Source organism: Panthera leo, chromosome A3 (genome assembly GCF_018350215.1).
Source record: "Panthera leo isolate Ple1 chromosome A3, P.leo_Ple1_pat1.1, whole genome shotgun sequence".
In the NCBI taxonomy this organism is placed as follows: Eukaryota; Metazoa; Chordata; class Mammalia; order Carnivora; family Felidae; genus Panthera; species Panthera leo.
The window spans coordinates 85,948,312-85,973,243 of NC_056681.1; the positions used below are offsets into that span (position 1 = coordinate 85,948,312).

Genomic DNA, 24,932 nt, shown 5'->3' on the forward strand with positions numbered 1-24,932 from the left:
CTGTATGGAAAGTGCCCGGCAGAGACCCTGGCACAGCCCAGATGCTCAGGAAATATCACCTCCCTTCCTCACCTGCTGTCCCGCGTGTGGCAGGCACACAGAAATAATAAAATCTGACAGAGCAGCTTGCAGAAACATTCTTGTCAGGATGAAGCCAGCAGGACAGACGACCCAAGTGGGCAGTGGAACCAGAGAACGGCAGGGTGCTCAGATCTGAATGAAGCAAGACAGCCAAAACCAACCGGTTCTCAGTGGCCTGGCAACGGCAAACCACTATCGGCCAACATAGGCTAGCGCCACAGCACCGCCTGCCCATCACCTCATAGCCCTTGGCCTCTAGGGCTAAGCCTAAGACGTCCTGCTGCCCTTGAGCAGCTCTGACTGCCTCATGAACTGCGGGCTCAGCCGCTGCTACTCACCCTCCACAACTTTTTTAAATTATTAAATATGTCAAATGTAACAAAAGTATACCAAAAAAGCATAGTAGACCCATTATCCACCACCAAGCTTATGAAACAAAATATTACAGGGGTTGACACCTCTGTGTACATTCCCCTTTCTTTTTCCTCACCAGAGATAATCACCATCCTGAATTTGGGGCTTATCATTCTAACGGATGCTGAATATTTTTGTATACCTGTGAGCAATACATTATATTTTTCAGATGAAACTATAATAAATGGTCATATTGTATGTATTTTTCTTGAACATGCTTTTACACGTAACATCATGTTTTTAAGACTTTTTCTGTGAAGATACACATAGCTGTGCTTGGTTCATCTTAACTAATGTATACTTTTCTCTTGCATCATACTGTATGGCTATGAGGTACCATCAGGTACTTATCTGTTCTCTTCTTCATGGACAGTTAGTTTATTTCTAACTCTTTGTTGTCATAAACAAACTTGCAATCAACATTCTTATACCTGTCCCCTTGGGGGTCAAAAGCAAGAATTTCTCTCTGATATACAACTAGGGATTGAATTGCTAGGTCTTGTGGTATGTGAATGTATAGCTTCACTAGGCATGATTTCATTGTTCTCCAAAGGGGCTGCACCAATTTTCATTCTCATTAGTGATTTATAAGAGTTCTCTTTGCCTCTCGACATTTATTTCATCCTCCAACTCTTCTTTTCAAACAGATTGTTCCCACCTATGACTTGTGGGTTGGGTTATCTGGTGTGAACATAACTTCTACCTCCTCCTGCCACCAGCCCAACATTGCTCCAAAGTGTGACAGGGAAGTCCTATCTTTGGAAGAAACTGTAACTTCCACCAGCCTATACTTAAAGAAATGTGGTCTGACCAAAACAAGATGCTTGCCGATCATCTTCCCTGGAGCACTCTCAGCTTCCATCCAAGAAGATGATTCTGGGCTCCACAGTCTCTGTTGCACAGGACTTGGCAGAATGCCATTCCATCTTATGCCTCTGCAAACACTTGTTGTGGTCAGTGGTCCTGGGCTCAAGTACCTCAACCTGACCATTTTAGTTACTACCAGCACCCAAAGAGACCTAGTCTCTATTGAACTAAGAGGAACATGGAACAGAAGGTTCTCACAGGAGAAAGCTATATATTTGTGAAACCCTGAATACAGAACCCACTTTCCACCACTCCCACCTGCAGAATTTGGCTCAATAGGGGAAAAGGGATTTAGTGATGGGAAAGTTACAGATTCATTTTGAAAGTGAAGTGGTACCATAGGGACCTGCATGGTGAAAACCACTGCATGAATGAATAACCAACCAAAACAGAGTTGTGTAAAGAGGAGTTTGTTTGGACAAATTCATCATGTTGCCCTGTGATTAAACCATCACTCCTATTCTTTATGCCGGCTTAGGCTTAAACCTTTGGAAATTCCCTGATGGACTCCTCTTAGTGAACTTCAGTTACGGGTTTCCACTTGACCCTGTGCCACCCCGTGGACTACTCCTATCTGCCGAGTATAGCCTTTCCGGTTCCCAGCAGATGCCCAGGCTCTTTAGTCCCTGCATAAAATCAGATACAGTATTCTGAGCTGGAAGGGAGCCACTAGATCTTACAGTTCCACACCTTCATTTTTACATTTGAGAAATCTAAAGTTGACATCCCTAGGAAGTGGCAGAAGTAAGTTTGAATCTCAAGTCTATCTTCTTCTGCAGGCCATGCTCCCTTGATAAGCACCAAAGTCTTGGGAAGAATGAAATTAACTACCTTGTAAAACAGTGTAGGTGTTGGGAATGGGGGAAGTCTGAGGGGAGTTCTGGGTCACTCAATCTTCAGAGTTCTAGAGGAGAAGGAAACCCTACAAGTGAAATATGAGAAAGAACAACTGATGAGGGAGATAAAGAGTGCACACCATAATGGAAATCAAGAAAAGAAAGCATTTTAGCTTGAAGGAGAGGATAACTGTGTCTGATGTTATAAGAGGTTGAGTAAGAAGAAGCCAGGGAGGTGACTATTGGGTTGGCAACGTGGAGATGGTTGGAGACCAGCAGAGACGTGGAGATAAAAGTCAGAGAAGAATGGGTTAGAAGGGAAGGTTTTCCATTTTCGAATGGGGATAAAGACATTTTTACCCTTTCACATTCAGGAGAATGTGAAACAAAACCACAAAGCCCATCTTTGAGGACTCTAAGAAATATGTAAGCCATAAGAACACTATACATATGAGGGCAGAAAGAGGACAGAGGAGTGACAAATGAAGCAAGCAGTGTGGAGAAAAGTCAAATATAATCCTGCAGAATGAGATGCTAAAGAGAAACAAGTCTGAAGCCTAGCAGAACCCTAGAAAGATCAAAACCTGGAACTGTCAGATACTGCAGAAAGCAAGGAAGGGCTAACAAGGTGAAAACTGGACTATTGTTTCAGAGTTTATCTTAGGAGCTGTTCAACCTTCAGAACCACCACCTCCACTACCTGTGAAAATTACCTCTTCTCTAGCTGCACCAGAGAAGAGAGGTTTATTCTCTGGCAAAATTAGACAAGGATGGTTTCACCATCAGACACCAGGCCAGGGAAAGTTATGAAGACATCTGTATAACAAATGTGATTGCTTCCAGCCCTCCCCCTTGCCAATTCCAGACTAACAAGTAAGGAAAGAGTTTGAAAACTACTTTTATGTAGAAATAAACATCTAGGGGTGGGGGGGTGGGGGGCAGAGGAATTTACATACACTGATGTTTGAGGGTCCCCAACCAAGAAGCCTGTTGAGAAAAGCTGGCCATCCACCAGTTGGCATGCCCCACCATGCACGCAAAGCTTTCAGCAAGTTTTTCTGTCTTGCTCATGTGCTATGAACAGACAGAACAACAGTAATCTCTGGATCACTCTACATTTGAAGAAAGTCTGCACCAAGAAAGACAGGGAAGTGGGGAAGCAAGTACTATTTCAGGAAGTTGTGCTGTGAAGAGAAATGCAAACAAATTGGTCAATAGCTAGAAGGAGATGTGGGGTCACAGATGATTTTTTTTTTAAGATGAGAGATACTAGAGTATATTTATATGCTGGTAGTCAGCCTCTAGTTTTTTTCTTCCTGACTTGAAACAAATGTGTAGTCACAAATATTTAGAAAAAGCCTTCACAGTATTTTTGCTTCTGGTTAGGATGTAGAGTAATGTGAAGAACCTTCATTTCCATGGTCAACCAGAGAAGTCCTGATGAAATAAAATTCATATGTTTCTATGGGGCTAGCAGACACACAGGAAGCACTGATGAACAAGCCCTTTATAGCTGAGCAGAAATCTACAGAAGCTTCCATACTTGGTGATGGATGAGGTCTGGGTATAGGCAATTGGAAAAGTAGTTTAGCCATGGACAGAGACTTCTCAGAAATGAGGAAAAGTCAGCTGAACTGACATTGTTAATCAACAATGTGTGCCAGAGGGATGGATTATCTGAAGGAGCCCCAAATGAAAAAAAAAAAAATCTGACAATTCTCCAGCTCACCTGCACCTCTGCATTTTTTCCAAGAAAGTAGCAGTGGAACTGCTTTTTTACTTTTTTGCTGAAAAGGAAAGAGAAATTGCATGATCCTATGGATCCTTGCAGTGCTTGAATTCTGGAGTTCTATCAGGGTTGAATCCAAAATCCAAGCAAAAAAATAACTGAAGCTGTACCCAGCTCACTCCCAACTCAAATACTGAAAAGACCACAAAGGCAGGGCAGGGCAGAAGTCTGAGAATTAGGCTAATAACAGGGAACATACTCTAATTAAAGCTGTGACCCAACCCAAGCTCAACTTAACTCAAGGAGGAATCTAAATAATCAACTCTCCCAGCCCCCACCACCCTAGCTCACAAAGATAAAAGAGTCTGCAGTGAGTGAACAAAACAAATCAATGTTGTACCTAAGTTTCCACTGTTCTGTTTTTTTTTTTTTTTTTTTTTTATTCACAATGTTTGAAACACAAATTAAAAGATTATGAGGCATGGGAAAAGAGCAGGAAAATGTGACCCATAATCAAGAAAAAACACAGTAATGGAAGCAAACCACAGATCATTCAATGGTTGGAATTATCAGACAGGGATTTAAAGCAACTATTATAAACATGTTAAAGAATTTACAGGAAAAGGTGAATATAATGGAGACACAGGATATCAGAAAGAAAAAAAAAAAGAAAATTCTGAAGAACCAAGTGAAAACTATGGAATTGAAAAATACAACATCTGCAGAAAAGTGATTGATAAACTTAAAAACAGGTTAATAGAAATTATCGAAACTGAAAGAGACATGGAACACCTTGATGGCAGTCAGTTAAGTGTCTGACTCTTGATCTCAGCTCAGGTCATGATCTCACAGTGAGTTCAAGCCCCACATCAGGCTCTGTGCTGATGTTGTGAAGCCTATTTGGGATTCTGTCTCTCTTTCTCTCTGCCCCTCTCCCCCACTCGTGCTCTCTCTCTCTCTCAAAATAAATACACTTAAAAAAATTTTTTTAACTGAAAGAGACAGAAAAATGATCAAGAGGCAGAGTGGGGAGATGAACCAGCTCCTATGATTTGTGGGATAATATCAAGTGGTCTAATATATGTGTAATTGGAGTACTTTACATGGTATTCTGCACAAAGATTCAAAAATCTCAAAGAACCCCAAGCAGGACAAGTACAAAAAATAAAAACAAACAAATAAATAAATACCATCACCTAAGTCAAAATAGTTGAATTTCTGAAAACCAGAACAAAGAGATAATCTTACAACATAGGGAGAAGGGAAAAGATATATTACAAAGAGAGAAGCAACAATGAAAATCACTTACTTTTCATCAGAAAAAAAAAAGACATGCAACCCAGAAGACAACAAATTGATCTCTTTAAAAAGATGAAATGAAATAAAGACAACTTAGAATTCTATATCTAGTGAAAATAACCTTAAAATTACAGACAAAAATTAAGACATTAAAAGGAAAAAAAGCCTGAAAAAGTCATCACCAGCAAACCTGCACCAAAAAAAAAAAAAAAAAAAGACTACTAAAGGAATTCTTCAGGCTAAAGGAAAATGATACCAGATGTAAACTAGATCTACAAAAAAAGGAAGGAGGAATAACAGAAATGATAAACATTTTCTTAGTTTCATAAAATGATGATTGTTTAAGATAGATATAATGACTGTATTTTTGAGCTTATTTCATATACAAAAGTAGAATATATGACAATAGTAGCATAAGGGGTGAGAGGTGATATATGGAAGAATATTAGAGGGTTCTTTAATTATATGAGAAGTGGCATAATATTAACTTATGGTAGCCTGTTATATAAAGTAAGGATGGAAATTGCAATCCATAGAGCATGCTACAGAGAAGATGTTACTACAGATCCTACAGATGTTAAAAGGTATTGAAGGAATATTATGACAACTTTATAGAAAGAAATCCAGCAATTATAAAGGAAATGAATAAATATCTGTATGGATTACTGTATATAAATTATAGCTCACTAAAAATATATATACAGAGACAGAAAGGGATCTTTGGTTCAGCATGCATCATGAAATTATTAATCATGTTGGCTTCTCCTTAGGTAAAAGTCCCAAAGAGGCTATGATTTATATACATTATAAACAAATGATTAGAGTTGACTGTAAAACATTATGACTCCAGAAGTAGCAAGAAAATGTCTTTAATTAATCTATGATCTCTTGTTCTGTTCACTCTGTTCTGCTCACTCAGCAACTGGAGGCATAAGTCCATCTGGAAATGTTGTAAAGGCAGCATTAGTGGTAATAAATAGCAATGTGTGCTTACAATATAAGTTGAGGCTCCGAAGCCAATAACTGCCGGACAGTTGAGAAAAGTCCAATTCCACAGAAGCTCTTTTACTAAGAGGCAAGAAGTCGACAATGCAGAACTGATGTTGGGTTATTTTGGGGTGGCAGTGGAGATTGTTTTATAGACTGAAAATGTGGTAGACATTGCATAAGCCCAAGGAGGATTTTGCAGTAGGAACATCACTAGGACACTTAGGAGAAAAGCTTGTTGAATGAAATGCTTCTTGACGTGCTTAAGTGTGTTGATCCTTTAATGTTTTCGTCGGAAAATAATATCTAAATGTCACATCACAACCAGAATCTCGGAAAGTAATCTTCATTAAGTATGGGAAAATTCACTGTTCCCAAGGCAACAGAAAGTACAGCAGACACTGTGACTGTTCCTCCCACCTCCTACCCCTACCAACCAGTGTGGTGACGGGTGCATGGTGCATGCTCAGCAAATAGTTGGGGAAATGAAAGAATGGATGCATGGATGCATCTAAGCTGGAACCATTCATTCGACAACAGATCATCTACTCTGTGCCCATCATTAAGTGTTGCAGGGATTGTACAAGAAACACAAGACATGTGGCCTGAAAACCCTTCACTTATATGTAGGAACACTGGCAGACATGAAACCGCTAAGGAAAACAGGAGACTCTTTAATAGCAGCCTCTCTGTAGGATTCCCTGCCTCTCTCATTTCCCAGGAAGATAACATTTCATTTGGTAATAACCAAATCCTCAGAGAGGTTCTTATCAACCCCTTTCAAAGATCTTTCTCCCAGTTTGCTTCCGTTTCTAAGAGAGCATTTAAAAAAATAGGCCCTTATTAATAGTTCTATTGTCCCACAATTAAAACCAACCCACCATTCCCATGAAACCGTCTGTTTTGTTTGCTTAGATGTTGTAGGTGCTTTTAGAGAAGACGAAGGGAGTAGGGAGGTGGGGGCCGTAAGTCATTTGATCTTCTAACGAGGAAGGGTATTTTATGGAGAGATTGTGATCACTGCCTGGGCCTCGTGAGCTCCTATCTTGCCAGGCACCAAGTGTCAAGGAGAAGGACATTTTCCAAAACAGCTTTCGCTTGTTCTGGTACCAAAAAAATGGAAAGCTCAAGAAAATACTTGTAAAGTAAAGGAAATAGGCTTAGAGAAAACACCCTGGTTCCCAGACTTTATTTGGCAAAGAAAAAATACAATGAAGCCAAGGAACCTTTTCCACACCCCCAGGATGCCTTTTTTAACCCTCTTTTTTTAAGCTTCAGCCTTAACGTAATATTCCAATTTTAGTGTTGCCAAAATGTCCCAAACTTCACAAAGATAAGACCACATTTGCTTTTCTTTTTCACATTTACTTTTAATTCCCAATCTTTCTCACCTAATTATCAGATTAGCCCCTCCTCCTTAGTGCTCCCAACTATTCTGAGGGGCTACATGTGCCACCTCTGTGTGCTTGGGAACAAACCCCCATTTTCCTATCCCAACCTCACCTTCATATCCCAGTCTCACCCTCTTGCCACACTGCCATTGTCATTACCCTCACGAAACTGCTGACTGGCAGGGCAATACTGCTTCCTGCCGGGTGACTGATAATGCCACCCTCTTCCCACCCAATGGTGGCAGCAGTGAGGGACACGGCTTTCATCTTTATCTCCCCTTCTAATGCGCAGATATATGCCCTTTCCTATCACCAAATAACAGCGTTGAATTCGAGTCTAGAACTGGTAAGGGGAGGGTGGTAGCTAAACAAATCATGACATAATCAAATGTTATTGGTTATAAAATGCCCTAAGTGCTATGAAACGAAAATTGTTGGGTGCCATGAGAAAGCCTAATTGAGGGAGTAAATCTGAATAGGGGAAGTCAAATAAAGAAAGCTACTTTGAGCAACTGATATTTAGGTTGGGACTGAAGTCTGGGTAACAATTAGCCCAGTGAAGAGCTAGACAAATGGTATCTTCGGTCCACAGGCAGCAGTGATTGCAGGCGTCAAGGGCCTGTTGAAGAAAGTTGATTGGGAAGACTTGGGTGGGGGGCACGGGGCTCAAGTGAGGAGACTGGGGGCAAAGTCATACAGATAAGGCTGAACAGGGATGCAGAGAAGTCATCCCATATAGACCCTGGAAGCCATGGCAAGGATTTCAGATTTTATACCAAGTGTAATCAAGTGCTATTGAAGGATTTTGAGGAGGAGAGTGAATGGCATGTTTTGATCTGTATTTTAAGAATATTATGACAGCTATGTGGAGAATGAATGGAAGAAGGGCAAGAGGGCAGTCAAAAGATAGCAAGTGTCTTAATGGTCTAGGAAAGAGATGCTGATGGCTCAGACCATGGCATTGGCAGAAGAGATAGGGAAGTAGAGAAGTAGTCTAGAGTAGCACTGATGGACTTGATGACAGATTATGTAGGGGAGAGGAAGGAGAGAGGAGAGCGAAGGTGGACGATCCAGGAAGGCTTCTGGTTTCTGACTTGGGCAACTGGGCATGTGGTCTGATATCTGGGCACTGATAAGAAAAGTAGACAGGAGCACCTGGGTGGCTCAGCCAGTTAAGCATCCGACTCTTGATTTGAGCTCAGGTCATGATCTCATGGTGGTGAGATGGAGCCCCACCTTGGGCTCCCTGCTGACAACTTGGAGCCTGCCCCACTTGGGTTTTCTCTCTCCCTCTGACCCTCTCCCCTGCTCATGCTCTCTCTCTCCACAAAAAAAAAAAAAAAAAAAAAAAAAAAAAGGAAGGAGGGAGGGAGGGAAGAAGGAAGGAAGGAAGGAAGGAAGGAAGGAAGGAATAAATTACACTCTCTTGCCCTTTGGCAAGCAAGTGCCAAAGGCATGGTATGGAGCTATTTAAAAGACAGGAACATGGATATAGAATCTTAAATCCCAGAGAGAATGGTCCACAAAGATTCATTTTGGTCCCCAGACCATCCACATTTCCCACTACCAGTTGGACGTTTTCCCAGTGCCATAACCACTTCCCCTTTCTACCCTCCCCCACCACCTTGAGCAACCAGAGTAAGAAAACACAGGCACCAGCCCACAGAAAACACTCTTGGTTGTCCTGGAAAGCGTAGATTGCCTGGACTTTTATTTTCAAAGCTGACTACATGGTTTCCTTTGGCACATCCGTGCGGGTGGCAGAGTTTGCTCCGGACGCCCGCCACTCCCACCCGCGGTCCCTGTGGCAGCCTTGCCCTGAGCTCTTGGTGTTCCCCTCTTTCCAACTCACATGAGCCATTTGCATCTTGATATAAAGTTGCCTGAGTTGTCATGTGTCCCCTCAGGAGCAGTTGCATTTTAGGATTCATCTCCAATGTAGAATGAAAACTTTATCCTGTTAAGGACAGAAAACTCTTCTGAGCAGGTGGATATTCCTGCAAAAGGCTCCTTTCTCTCAATCCTTGAGATTTCACTTACCCCGCACTACGGCTGACCCTGAATGGATAACGTACTATAAAGACTTTTTCTCCGATAGGCTTTTGGGGGACCGTTGGGATAATATGGCAGTACCCACAGAGATAAGATAAAGGTTAATGCATCTGTCTATCCACAGGAAAGCATAAGAGGCTCTAAGAAGACTAACAGGGTGTCTTTGGATTTCAGGGAACAGATCCGTCAGGGCCTAGAAGAACTCCAGAAGGTCCTGCCGGGAGGAGACACTTACATGCATGAAGGATTTGAAAGGGTAATTTTAAAACCGTTTTCCACTCTAAATATAAAGTGTGACAGGGAAACATTAACATAAGGTTGGCTGATGAGATAAGACACATGTACCAGAACAACACCCAATGGCAAGAAGGTAAACAAATTTTTCCCGCAAGCTTGTACACTGTTAACCCTATCCAAAAGAAGTGAGTTTCCTTGATTCTTCCCTGATCCTGGTAAAGGACTTGTTAGCTAATGCTTGGCTGACACTTACGAATCATGCCACACACAAGTCCCCGGCATTCCCGGGGTAAACTTTTCTATATGGTGCATCAGTGGTTGAGACAGAATGTCAATGACTTCAGTCTTAAGGAAGACAGGTCCAAGTCTGTGACAAGTAAGAAATGGATCCACGTTCACAGGTATACGGGTTAAGTGTCAGGGTAACTTCAGATGAATGCCGTCGATTGATATTTGAGCGAAGCCTGGGTGCATCGCATAAAGAATCAAGACCGAGCCAGCCTATATATCGAGCATCAGAGCCCGCTGCCCACTATGGCGCTCGGAATGGCAAACAGAGGCTGTGTGTCTAACGTCTCTTCCGTGTGTTTTTCAGGCCAGTGAGCAGATTTATTATGAAAACAGTCAAGGTGAGACAATAATATGAATTATCCAACTTTTTTTTCTGTGTTTGCTTCTGATAAAGTGTCTCAGTAATTTCATGTTACAACAGGTTTATGTGACATTGCCCATAACCCTACACAGATCATCACATAGAAGGAAATGTATAGCAAGGTGACGCACACCAGGTCAAATTCTGTCTTGTTGATGCCAAAAAAAGTTATATAAAAATAATGAAAAAATTATGGGCCACAGTCTATAATGCCCATGAACAGCTTGCATGTTGAATTCATTAAACTAATAAATACTTGGAAAGGTTAGTAAAGTCTTGGATTCTTATGTCAAATTTAATTTTTTTTGTCCATTCCCAAGCTCCAAGCCTCTTCACTACTGTGATTGGCTATGATATTAAGATGAAGATACCAGTGTGATTTACATGAAAAAAAATGCATACGATGTACTTAACAGAGTATTTAACATATAGAAAAAATACTTGTTATAATTTTAGCTGTTATTACTATTACTGCAGTGTCCTTCATGGATAGTATTGCTTTATCTGAGGCAAATCTTTTGAAAGAGATCCAATATTACAGTGGGGACTTTTCTCCCAAGCCTGTAGAGGTATCTACTTCCTATTTCCCTCTCAACTACAACAAATAGAACAGACCCGGTATCGACACAAACACTTGTTAGTATAAACCAATCATCAGCAATGTTACTAGAAGTCTAAAAATCACTGAAAGAATTCTAGTAGGTTTTGCCAACTGCTATGATAACTTCCATTCAGCTTGTAAATCATGATGGCTATAACTCCTTGACCACTTCTTCAAGGGGTGATGTATAAGGTCAACTACAGCATGTGAGAAAGACTCCTGAACAGCCCAGGTGGTAGAGTTTCCTCCCAGGCCTTGACCTCAGTCACATGTGCTGTTAATAGAAAATAATAGAAATTTGATTCACTGAAGCTACTCCCAGATATCAGTCCAGGGACCATTCCAGCAGGTTTGGCCATTTTTTGGGATAAGACTGAGAGATCCACAAACAAAACCTACTCCCCCAAGAGTCGTCCCCACACGAAGATGCATGCTTCTCCATGCTGAACTTGCTTCTAGTCCTGAAAAAAAAGTTGCTGGTTCTCACGATATTGACCTCAGGTGATTGAGCTTATAAGAGATCAACCCCAGGGCTGAGGGGGTTTCCCTGCGTGCGGCGGGATGGACTGAGTGGGTCTGTGTTGTGTTGAGCAGGATACAGGACGGCCAGCGTCATCATTGCTTTGACCGATGGGGAACTCCATGAAGACCTCTTTTTCTATTCAGAGAGGGAGGTAAGCAATGGCCTGGCCTGTATCTAACACAGACATGGAAACAAGGCTTCTTCCTCCTCAAATGGACTGCAATCTTTCTACTCAGACAACATGATCGGTGTCTTTGTAAAATCCCTGGGTAAAAATAGTGTGTCATTTGTAAAAAAAAAATAATAATAATGATAATAGTAGTAATAATTCATTTTTAAAAAGTGAACCCTTGTATCTTACACATGATAGATATTTTTCCCCTTTCAAAATATTTGCCTATTACTCTGTGTTTGGAGGGATAAAAGTTGTCTACCATGACTTTATTGAAAGCATTATATTTATCCGGCAGTTTTGAAATACTATATATCACCTTTAAACAAAAACATTGGTACCATTTTCTCTCCATTTCTACTAAAAACAGGAGGAGGGAAAAGAAGTACTTGACATATGTAAGAGCCAGTCTTGTTAGAACATATTAATCATGGAGATTCTCACTCTGAGAAGCAAAGTCGAACATTAATTGGTACAAAGGACATTGTAATTGCTCCTGCGGTGTTTCTTCTTCCTTTTCTTTATGTTCTCAAAAAGTACTCTTCAAAGCAAGTGAAAGAAAAAAATACTGTTTAAAGCAAGTGAAAGATTCTACATGAAGCCTTCGGTTTGTATAAAGAGTTTCAGGAAACTCTTTTATATTTATGTATTTATTCAGGAATTGAAAAGTAATGCTTATATTTAGGAAATCCTTTCCTTTTTAGTCTTAGATTTGAACTACATGTATAATTGGCCCAAGAAGCTAGTTCACCATTACCGACAAGGTGACAAAGGTTCATTCGGACCAAGTTAGAAAGAAATACAATAAGGAAAAAGGCAGTGAGGAAGGACATGCTGGCCTCTGGGGGAGCAGTTAATTAGAGCATTACACTTACCTCAAGTTCTTGACTATTGTTTGATTTAAATTCAGCTCTCTTGGCAAATAAGTATACATTCATTCATTTGTTTGTTCGTTTATTCATTCATTCAGTGTTAACTGAGAGCTCAGCATGTGTTGGGCACTTTGCCTGATACTAGGGAAATAGGTGAAGTTGCTGCCCATTACTTACCATGTAATGATGTTTGGCTTTTGGAAGCCTCTTCTAGGAAAGGGCATGAGGAAATGCGGTAGGTAAACGCGTTCCTTCCCCCCTACCCATAACTAGTACAAAAGATCTTTCACAATGGGGAAACACACAAGTAAATGTGACAGACCCTGCCTGAGTATTTGGAAAGTAATATATTTCTATATTCTGAAGTTGAAACTAACTATACAATGGGAATGCAGAATGCTTATTTTGGGTGCTAAACAATCATCAAGATAAAGTGAAAACCCTAATAAGGAAGTAACTGAATATAAAATAAATGATGGATGTCAGAGGCTTAAAATAGGGGTTAGTAGAAAAGAATTTTAGGTATGGCGCATACAAATTTGGAAAAATATTTGGAATGCCAGTGCCAAGAGAAGGAGGCTTTCTGAAAAAGAAAGATAAAGCCCAAGATATATAAAGAAATAAATCATCCCATTTTTGATAATCCTATATAAAATCCAACTAGAGGGGAAAAGTCACAGAAGTTATTACAGATAAGTCTGAAGCTAGACTGTGTCTAAACGTTTGTTTTATCCTTAAAGCAACAAGGCATATTTGGAACATGAAGGAAAAAAAATAAATAAATATATATATATATATATATATATATATATATATATATATATATCTGAATACCAAATACCAAGTAGGTCTGAATACTTAAGTGAGGGATGGGAGAGGAGCACAATTCAAATCAGTATGCATACATTGAGCACCTACTACATGTTTACTACCAATGATTTATTAAGCACCTACTATGTATTCCAATGATTTCCAATTTTTATTTTCTATTCTGAAACATAGAAGAACCTGGAAATAAGATATCAGAGCCTTTACTAAAGCAAATATTAAAATCAAGCCAAAATATGGATGTTAATTCATTATGTTGTCCTCACAATACTTAATTGTAAATAAGGTCATGGGTTCACCTATTCAAATATAGACCGTAATTCCCATACCATTAAGCCAGTGTATTTTATGGGAACAAAAAAGGCCTTATTCACAAAGGGTGCTGACATTTATAAGTATCTGTGTTGTTCTAGGATTTGTATAGGGAGTTCTGCATATGTTATCTTGTTGAATCTTCAAACACTTTGCAGAGCAAAGCCAAACCTAGGTATATCGGGTTCCAAAGATCACATCCTTTCTATTAATACCATGCTGCTATTACAAAGGAAGAAAAATATGTCAATAAAAATTCTTCAGAGGAAAAGAATAATAATTTCCCCAGAATATTTTGTAAGACTTACCTTAGCCTACAGTCCCTTTTCCTACCCTCCCCCTCCCCCCCCCCCACCCCCCAGTCTTTCAAATCTTCTCATCAAGACTCTACTTCTATGGCTCTTTCCTAGTGCTTCCTGTTAGACTAATCACTCCCCTCATGTCCATCACACATTACACTAGGTTGTTATGTTTACTGGAGAATGAGCTCCCTGGGAACAGGGATTGCCCTCCCCACGATGGTATCTGGCACATGGGGAGTGCTTAATAAAAGCTGATCATTGGGGCACCTGGGTGGCTCAGTCAGTTGAGCGTCTGACTTCAGCTCAGGTCACAATCTCACAGTTCATGAGTTCAAGCCCCGCATTGGGCTTTGTGCTGACAGCACGGAGCCTGGAGCCTGCTTCAGGTACTCTGTCCCTCCTCCACTCGTGCTCTATCTCTCTGTCTCCAAAATAAGTAAACATTAAAAAAAGTTTTTTTTAAATAAATAAATAAATACCTGATCATGGAAGTTAGTCTGGTTAACCCAAAAGGAGTATGTTTGCCACTTCTCTTTCTAATGGCTTTTCTTCATTGACCCAGGCTAACAGATCCCGAGATCTTGGTGCAATTGTTTACTGTGTCGGTGTGAAGGATTTCAATGAAACACAGGTATGTGCATGGATTTCCTCAGGTTGGGGAGTATACTAAGCTTGTGAAGATAGAGAACATGTATTCGTGCAGAGGGTATATCAGCAGCATAAACACTCCTTAGATAGGTTATTTTTCCACAAATGTTGAGTAGGTGAGAATTATTGGATGTGTAAGGAACATGAAGCCACGCCAATGCACTTGGGGCCTTTGCACACAGACTATCCAGGCAGCATCTTCCTTGGTTGACTTTCTTGGTAGATATTAAATTGCCAAGGTGTCAAAACAGAGCTGAATACAATTAGAAAACTTGTTGGTTGGGGTTTTTTTTTCATTTAATTTAATGAATCTAATTTTGTTTACATGTCAAACATCTCTTTTCTCCCATTAGAAATTCAGTGCATTTTCAATACAAGAAAATAAACATATGGTTGGGTCTTGAACAATGCAGGGGTTGGGGTACCAACCTCATGGCAAGTCAAAAATCCATGGACAGCTTTTGACTCTCCCAAAACTGAACTACTAACAGCCTACTATTGACTGGAAATAATATATAAACAGTTGATTAGTGCATATTCTGTATGTTATATGCATTATATACTGTATTCTCATAACACAGAAGCTAGACAAAAGAAAATGTTGTTGAGAAAACCATAAGGAAAATGCATTTGTAGTATTGTGCTGTATCGATTTTTAAAAAATCACATGTTAAGTGGACCCACTCAGTTCAAACCCATTGTTCAAGGGTCAGTTGTAATTGGTAAGTGGACAAAAAGTATGTACTAGTATATATATGCAAAATGTGAAATTTTGCTAACAACTTATAAATGTTCCTCGATGTAGTTCATCATTTCTTTTTGCTTTAATGACATGGAAGAATGCTTATAGTAAGTTATTAGGTCAATAAAATAGGGTTACAAAATAGTGGGAACAGTATGAGTACACTTTTAAAATAAATGTGTACCTTTGGGTAGGGGAAGTATGAAAGACTACATAGTGTATCAAATTAACAGTAATAGAAAAATGATGGATGGATGTTAGATAGACAGATGACAGATAGATAGGTAGGTAGATAGATAGATAGATAGATAGATAGGTAGATAGAAACTTTTTTCCTTTATAACACTCCTGGGTTTTCTGAAACTTCCCATTGATTATGTGTTACTTTTGCAATCAGTGAAAGTCCTGGAACTGACTATGACTTAGCAGTGACAGAACTATAGAGATTTGGAGTAGAAAAGTCCACAGATCAGATTTTCCTTTCTCCTGTCCTCTGCTCCATAAAGCAGGAGAGCCAAACCAACTGCAAGGGTCCTTTCCTCAATGAGCAATTTGGGCAAAAGGTAAGGGTCTCCATTCATTGACCTCACCCAACACCAAAGCTTGAATTTATTTTTAAAGTTGCTCTGAAAGGAAATTTGAGTCTATTTGATTCAAGCACAGTTGCCAACAGAAATTTGAGTGAATGGGAGAAAAATGAGCCAATGGCCTGTCCCCAAATCCATAAATACATCAACCCAGGCCAAATGTTCATCTAGCTGAGCAATCTTACCTCTTGTCCCAAGGAGAAAAGTATTAAAACAAATGTAAAAGCTGGAGCCAATCCTCTAGTCCTGCTCCAGAGAGGCTGCTGGTAATCTCATTATTACTAAGGGCTTTTCAGTGAGGCCCAAGGCCTCAAGTTCCTCTGGGTTCTAAAAGTAGATGGAGCCCCCTAGACTAAATTCTCTGTGGCCAAGCCTGACATATCTCCATGTGTGTTTGTACGTTTGCTGTGTTCTCAGCTGGCCCGGATTGCGGACAGTAAGGACCATGTGTTTCCTGTAAATGACGGCTTTCAGGCTCTGCAAGGCATCATCCACTCGGTGAGTAGAGCACTTCCTCTAAAACTGGACATTGGACACATTCTGACCCTTGATCCACTGAAAATTCCCCAATCTCCTCCCTGGTGTTCTCTGTTTGAGACAGCACTCCTCTGAACATCTTTGTTATCTGTTATGTCTCACTTCTCCCTCCTGCCTTTCACGCATGTCTCTCTTCTCATTTTCCTATGCCAATTCTACCCTACAAGGTAAATTAAAAATTGAAGGAAACTGTGCTGTGGCAAGCCAAACTTCAGGTGCCTCCAGTTCTCATACTAGAAACATTGGTTGATGGTGTGCACTTGACCTCAGCTTTCCCAACCATGACTGAATGCAAACTGCCTTCAGAGCATTTGCAGGCTCAATCTATATCTTTTGATCACTGGAGGTAGTTTTGACCAGTGGTTCTTTACCTTGGCTGCCTACTGAGGTCATCTGGAGCAGGATTTTTAAGATCTTCTCAGGTGATGTTCCTGGAACCACAGCTTTAGACCTATCGTCCCCACGTATGAGGGCTTCATTGTTCTCCAGGTTTCACAGTCACCATTCCTTCTTTCCACCCCAACCTAGGTTGGATGGAACAATCCCTCACACACAAAAGTGGTTTTTTAGCACCCCTTTCTTGTCAGTGAACTAGACACTGGCTTCCATGGTCTCTCTTTCCTACTGCCATATGTAAGCCAGGCCCTTGGTTCAGCTGGACTATTGAATGATGCTGGTCTTGAAAGCCACAGCCAGAAGGCCTGTTTGTGTGCTGGACCTGTAATGAAGTCTAGAAGCACTGTTTCCTCCACTTTTAGGTTTTGTGATTGGGCAGATGGCCAGCAGTTTCTCTAGTGGAAGCCCACCAGACTCTAGACTCAGGGTCCAGAACGCAAATTCAGAGCTCAGAGGATCACTATCTCCTTCAGATGTCAAGGGGATCTTAATCCAGAGGTTACTAGACAGTACCAGGATCTGTCCAGCTCCCCCAGACTGACCTAGGAAACCTCCGACGTGGCTGTACCATCAGGCCCCCTCTCTCTCCCTCCAAGGTTTGCAAAGAACTCCTGCAGGGTGAGAAATAAAACCTTTGGAGCTGATCATCTGAGTTTAAATACTGGCCCAATGGCTTAACCATTTGTAGATCCTTGGATGGGTTATCTCACTTGTTTCCTTATTTTAAAAAAAGGGATTGGTGGTAAGTCCTGTTTGAGGATTAAAAGGGATAACACTGGTAAAATTGCCTAATATTTTTCCAGGCACATAATAGGTACTCAAGACATATGAATCATTTCCTCTTCCACTTCCCTTCCCCATCATAAAATGGACGTTAATGTCAACTTCCCCCAAACCTCTAGATTTTCTTGAACATACATAAAAATCACCTGGGAACCTTGTTCACAATACCAATTTTCAGGCCCTACCCCAAAAGATTCTATTGCAGACAGTATGGGATGGTGCTCAGGAATCTGCATTTTTTTAATGTTTTTTGTTAATAAATCCCCCAGGTGCACTTTCAGAACATTGATACATGTGACCTTAAGTTTTCAGAATTGTGAAAAATAATCTCATCTCAGGTTGGGAACTCCTACCTTAAATATGTACAGATGACAGTCATCTTATTCAAGGTGTGTTTATTTATAAGGAACAGAAATCAACTCGAACTACTTTCACCAGAAAGTGGCAATTATTGAGAGATAGAGAATTATCAGTCCCAATAATGGATCCCCAGGTGAGGGAACCTTGCTCCGAATAATTTCTGGGATCAGTGTGGCATACTTGGTAATGTAAGCAACAAGAACTGCAATAAACATATAAAACAATACCCACATGGTGCAAAACATGATTAATAGCAGGTTCAGAGCTGATCATGAAGCTTAGAAGTGGATTATTGTGGGCTTGAGCCATCATGGGAAGGTGGGGCAGACCTGAATCCATAAAAGACCAAGGAGGAATGATGGGTAGCACCAGGGAAGAGATGACATGACCTCAGCCCAAAGTCTGGGAAAAGGAAAGGTATACTCTGAGGATAATAATAATAATAATAATAATAATAATAATACCTGTGTGTCTGGGGGTAGAGTTTGGGTAAAGGATCAGGAGTAATAAGAAATAAGCCTAGACATTGGTTTGGAACCAGACTGATAAAAGCTTTGAAGGAGCTTTGATTCCAACTTAGTAGGTGTGATCACTGAAACATTTGGAACATCTAACAAGTGATATTTAAGAAGAGAATCTGATGGTGGTGTCCATGTGTATAGGAAGAAGAATGGGAGGGGGTGGGGGGGGGACATCTAGAGGTAAGAGCCCCCTGCAGCTACTGCACAGTCCTGCCTTCAGATGGCCGGATTCTGAACAGGGACAACTCTTACCTCTTCAAAGGTTCCTATGAACCATGTGCCCACATCATTCAAGAGTCAGTTCCTACCCAAAGGATTAGAATTGTTTCTATCTGCACAAATTGATGTTGTCCTTGAATTGAATATTTCAAGCTAAGCAACTCACCCAAGCTCAATGTGAGCCCGGATGTTTAGAAAGCTCTTCCCACCCCCAAAAGGAAATAACTCCAAAGTTGTTTAAGGAATTTCCACAAAATGGTCTCCCAAAAACAGGGGGGAAAATAATAATTTGAGACTCCAGTCTCCAAACTTGAGCTGAATGATAACATTCTTATGAGCTTTTATCTGGGAGTTATGCTTGTGGTTTCCTTCCTTCCAACACTTGAAACCCATGTTTATGGCAGTTGTTAATTCATTTGCTTGGACAGAGAAAAGGGGACAAGTATGGCAGGGCTCATCTTTCTCAAGCCAGACAGAAATAATTAAGGCCTACAGTTGGCTATTTTTAAGACGTGGGTTCATTTCTCCTCTGGATACTAAAAAGAAAGCTCTTGTTTTCTCCCACCCCCCAATCGGAAGCATCCACTCCAGATTGTTCCCATGGATGTTGTTTTGTGGCTGGTTATTTTCTCATAATAAAATAGGGCTGGGCTTAATTATCCAAAACAGGAGTACGGAGCAGCTCTCAGCAAGCTCAGATGGTTCATACGGTTTCCAGCCCGTAATGACCTTGTGTTTAAATCCCAAATCAAGATGCAGAGGCTAATATTTACTCTTTTATCCAGTACTCACTGAAAACCTTCTAGAGTACACTCTTGCCATTCAGCTACAAGTAAAGTAGATGGAGCCCCTGGCCTGGTGGAGCGTACCAGCTAGTGGGAGGGATGCATAGAAACAAGTAACTAAACAAATATGTACAGTTAACATTGTGATAAAAGACATAAAAGTAGTAACAAACTACCAAGATGGAGAGTAAAGGGGTTGCCAAAGAGCCCAGGCCCCTTTGAAGAGATGACCTGAAAAAAGCGGTAGCACCATCCCCCGGAGGAGCATGGGCATGTTCATTCCTGGCCGAGCACAGCCCTATGACGGAGCATAGCAGAATCAAAGGAGAGCAGTGCTGAAGCGGAGAATGGCAGGACCGGAAGTGAGAAGGCAAAGGCTCGATCCCACACAGCCTAGAGGGCCATGCTATTTTACTCTAAGGACGGTGGGAACCTGTAGCCTGTAGCCAATACAAAGTCTGACAATAGAACAGTGATGCCTGAAGTGAAGACTCTCAGGGAATCTAGAATCGTGGCAGTTTATCCGTATCTCCTCTAAATAATGAATAAACACACACTCAGTATCAATAGTGACGTTAGCCTGTGAAGAAAGGAAAATCACAACGCCTTATAGAGCATCTTCTGTCCACCAGCATTTCTGCTACACGCTTCCACAGCCACTCTCTGAAGAAGGTTTTATCCCAGTTGTACAGGCGAGGAATCTGAGGTGCAGGAAGGTCGGAGAAATTGCCCCAAGTCTGCCTGCCTATAATGGTTGAGAGGGGGAATTTGAACCCCGGCCTGGTTCCAGAGATCCTGCTCTTTCCATAATACTTAGCCGTGAATGTCAGGAAGTGGAAAATTACCACTGGATTACCAAGAGCTGATTATCCAGGGCCTGGATTCAGCAAATCCCAGGATTCTCTGCTTCCACAAACTGGTTCCTATGTTTTGGTCTCTCACCGTTCCCCAGTCCTTTCTACTCTAAGGGAGATGTACTTACCTATTAGATTTGTATAATGTGTTATTTTCACGTTCTCACTTGTTTCCCGTTTTAGTCTTTCTTCATTAGGACATAGGGAAAAGGCAGAGAGAAATCGACAGCTGCAGATAACGTATTTGGGACCAGACGTTGTTCATTTATCCCATTTCATATGATCCCATTTTAGCATCATAACAACACTGTGAAGAAAATGTTCTTATTCCTATTCCACAGATGAAGAAACTGAACCTCGGATAACTTTCCCAAGAACACATAGCTGTTAGGGGTCTGGGTTCGTCCTGCCTCTATTGCCTTAGGAGAGTAAAAATGACAGTGAGTTCTGAGGTTCTAGACACTGTGGAGATCATTTTACATAGGCATCTCATCAGATTCCCACGACCACCATTTAGCGTGGATACCATTATCTCTTCTACGAAAGTAGATGCCATAAGGACAGAGATTAGCTAGCTTATCCAAGGCCACATGGCAGTGAGCAGTGATCCAGAATACACTCACCTCCATCTCTAATGCCCACAATGTGAATGGCCAAAGGGCTCTACTCAATAGTGTGGGTAGGCCAGGAAGTAGCTCCATTTCAGAGAAGGGGACACTGAGGACCAAAAATGTGAAATGATGTGATGCAGTGCACATAGGCACAGCAGAGGCAAGGCCAAACCCCACGTGGTCTGACCAGAGTGCATAGTGGGTGGGCAGGGGAGCTCCTCACCTTTTACTATTAGATGGGGGAGCACTTTGGAAAATATCGATTTCTACTCAATAGATGAAGTTCTACCACCATGAGAAGCTGGCAGCTCAACACAGGCTGAAAAGAACGTCTTTCCTTCCACACATGCTCAGGACTCTACCTCTGAGGACAGAATTTCTACTTGCTTTTGCAGAATACGGTTGATAAATTTTAAGACAAACTTTGGGTGGTTGAAAGATTGTAGCCTTTAAAGCCAGTAAAACTGTAAAGGAAGAAACTATTCCTTTGCCTTCCCTTATTGTGGCTTCTTCGGGGAATTTCCACTGACCACAACTGGTAAGTGTAGCGCCAGCCCTCAAGCAAAAATATGAAGCAAAGGTCCAGCAAGTCTCCTGGGTCTTTGTTTGCCTTTCAAAAGTGCTGCAGGCAGTGAAACGGGAACCTGCATGAAAGCTGGGTTCAGACACCACTGAAATAGGTCTTCAACTTTGAATCCCAACACTTGGCCTGGTTACCATGATGCCAGCTCCTCCCCCAAGCTGTGCCCACTTTGTGTGCAGTCTATGAGAAGGAGAACCCAATGGCCGGCACCAAGCCATGCCCATCTAGGAGTATTTCCCTGGAATAAATATTTCAGCCTGTCTTGGGCTTCCTATTAAGCAAGGGTAAATCAGTGCATAGAACATTCTGCATGTTTGATCAACAGTAAACAAGTATTGAGCAAACACAACTATATTTGCAAGGATTTCTCACAAGTTTTGGCACAAACATTCCAGTTATCAAGGAAGCTGTAAGATCAGTGAAACTGAAGAATAAATCTATTCCATGATGCATATGAAATAATTTTATTTATGAAAACCAGATTCTGTGCTGATTTCTCCCTTTCACTCATGGGAACTAGAAGACCTGTACCCCCTAGTCTGGCCCAGGTCCTAACAAAGCTATGACAAAAGGCAAAGCCCATCTTCCAAGACCTTTTCAGGAATTGCTAAGGGTTTTCCTCCAATCAAAATCTACATCGGATTCCCACAGTCCTGGAAAGTACCTGACTTTACTGAACAAACCCTTTTTCTAGAGCTAGCAGAGGGCGAGGCCCAATTCGGCAACAGCAGCCGTCCTTTTAAGTCAGGCTTGTTTGTGATCAGAGGAAATCCCCTTCTTTTCCTTTGCCCCATCTGAATCCTGTCCCAGAGCCTGTCTGGACCTCAAGGCCCTACTGAGTCCTGTCTTCTCCAAGGAGCCTGCCCTGGGCTCTCCTCTACTTTGAACCCTCCCTGCCTTGAACCCCAGTGGCACTAACTGTTGGCATCATTGGCTTGGCACTTGGACCTTTTTCATGCTATCTGCCGTTCATCCTGGTCAGATGCTAAACAGTGCAATCACAGAGACTGCCCCATTTGTTATATTTTTCATGGTGTCCAAAGCTATGCTTTGCATATTTATTCATTAGAAAGCAGCCCAGAGGGCTGCATGGCATTTGTGACCTACACTTCATGACAAGTGGGCAGCTTTGTGGCTGTTTCTTGCAAAATCTTCTCGGTCCTCCCCCCACCCTCTCTTCCAAGACTGCATCTATAAAACGATGGCATTTGGGGCTCCGTTCACATTAGCAGGCCTGGATACAAAACATAAATTAAGAATCAACTGTAGTTTCTGTAGTGAGCAGAAAATCTTTCTAAAAAACATTTGCCTCAGCAGTTACTAATTAGACTCAGGCATTGCAGACATTCAGGCCATTTCAACTAAGCTATTATTTCTATTTGGCTTATTGAAGGGTCCAAATGTAATAAAAATTCCCATAGCTTGACGCAGCTCCCAAGGTTGCAGAGGGGATGTTCGGTTACTCCTCAGGTCACCCCCACTCCTCCAGCGATTCCTCCTCATATCTAGGAATCTGTTAAGACCCATTGTAAAAGCAACACCAGAATTCAGAACAAAAACCGGTGAAATGCTGCAGGGTTCAGCTCTCAAGGAGGGCCACTGACTTCCCCAATATTCAGGAGGTCAGCAAGCTCATCTTCCTAAATAAACCACATTTTGGAGTTCACAGCTATCTGAGCTTTCCTCCTGCAAACAGGAGAGGAAAGTAGTTTAGTGGGGGGGAAAAATGAATTTCCTCAGTTTCATAATCTTGTTTGTGCTATGCTCCTTCACACCAGACCCTCACTGAATGTGAAGCTAATGGAGAGAAGAGTCGTATTTATTTAAGTGGGCTGGGTCCTCTCCCCTCAGACAAAAACTTGTGCATATTTTGAGGATAAGCCTTACTGTCTAAAATCCAGTAATCCATTTAAATTGTGTTTCTTGTGTCTTAGAGTATCTATTCGGCATAATGTCTGAGTATATGTAAAATCATATGTGAATCCCAGAAGGATGAGGGTATAATAGTAGGTTTTTATTTTAAATGCAGATTTTATACAACAGACAAGGATCTAGGATAATATCCATAGTTAACAATAGCTCTGATTATTGGTTTAAAGTGTGGAGTGGAATTTAATTAGGAAAGGTGACTATCTTTTTTAAAAAACACTTTGTTAGAGGGGCCCTGGGTGGCTCAGTCGGTTAAGCGTCCGACTTCGGCTCAGGTCACGATCTCGCGGTATGTGAGTTCGAGCCCCGCGTCGGGCTCTGTGCTGACTGCTCAGAGCCTGGAGCCTGTTTCAGATTCTGTGTCTCCCTCTCTCTCTGACCCTCCCCCGTTCATGCTCTGTCTCTCTCTGTCTCAAAAATAAATAAACGTTAAAAAATAAAATTAAAAAATAAATAAAAATAAAAAACACTTTGTTAGAGATCAAATAAAGTGAAAATTCATGGAGGAAACATTGCAAATCCTGAAGGCATGAATGACACAGTTGTATGTCCTAAGCGTTTTCTAAAAGCAGTGGTCCCCAGGCTTAGCCAATGTGCATTCCACCATCAGCTATAATAGTGTATGTGGCCCTCTGTGAGAGCCTGAGTCTCATCTCCCAAGCCCAGAGCTCTCCATTTTTCTCAAGCAAAGGGGTCAAGGCCTTTTACAAAATGGGCCAGTTTAGATCTTAGACATGGGGACATGATAGACCTATAGCATTACTGTTTGAGAAGATAAGCCATTAAAAAAAAATAGAGTTATTGAAATAGGTCATCTGGGAAAGCAGTGCCCAACAGTGGTGGTGCTTCATAAGAAAAGCGATGTGTGGGGGGCCTGGGTGGCTCAGTCAGTTAAGTAATCAACTCTTGATTTCAAGCTCAGGTCACGATCTCACGGTTTGTGAGATCAAGCCCTGCATCAGGCTCTGTACTGACAGTGCAGAGCCTGCTTGGAATTTTCTCTCTCCTTCTCTCTTTGCCCCTCCCTAGCTCATTCTCTCTCTCTCTCTCTCTCTCTCTCTCTCTCTCTGTCTCTCTCTCTCTCTCTAAATAAGCATATTTTAAAGATTAAAAATAAAAGAAGAGGGAGGTGTTACAAGTATAGTATATGGCCCTGTTATTTAAAAGACCCTAAAATTGCATTTATAGAGAAAAAGGAAAACCAATACCTAATATGCTAGAA

The 24,932-nt window shown here is 41.3% G+C and overlaps 1 protein-coding gene across 6 annotated transcripts in view; it reads left to right on the forward strand.

The window, feature by feature from the left end:
* The window catches only part of ANTXR1 (ANTXR cell adhesion molecule 1), a 217,341-nt gene that overhangs the window by 41,984 nt on the left and 150,425 nt on the right, over positions 1–24,932 (forward strand). For all 6 annotated transcript variants that reach the window (XM_042932538.1, XM_042932532.1, XM_042932533.1 and 3 more), the window contains exons 4-8: positions 9,831–9,912; positions 10,489–10,522; positions 11,741–11,820; positions 14,718–14,786; positions 16,550–16,630. In XM_042932538.1, the coding sequence (XP_042788472.1) occupies positions 9,831–9,912; positions 10,489–10,522; positions 11,741–11,820; positions 14,718–14,786; positions 16,550–16,630 (346 nt within the window). The remainder of the gene's footprint in view (positions 1–9,830; positions 9,913–10,488; positions 10,523–11,740; positions 11,821–14,717; positions 14,787–16,549; positions 16,631–24,932) is intronic.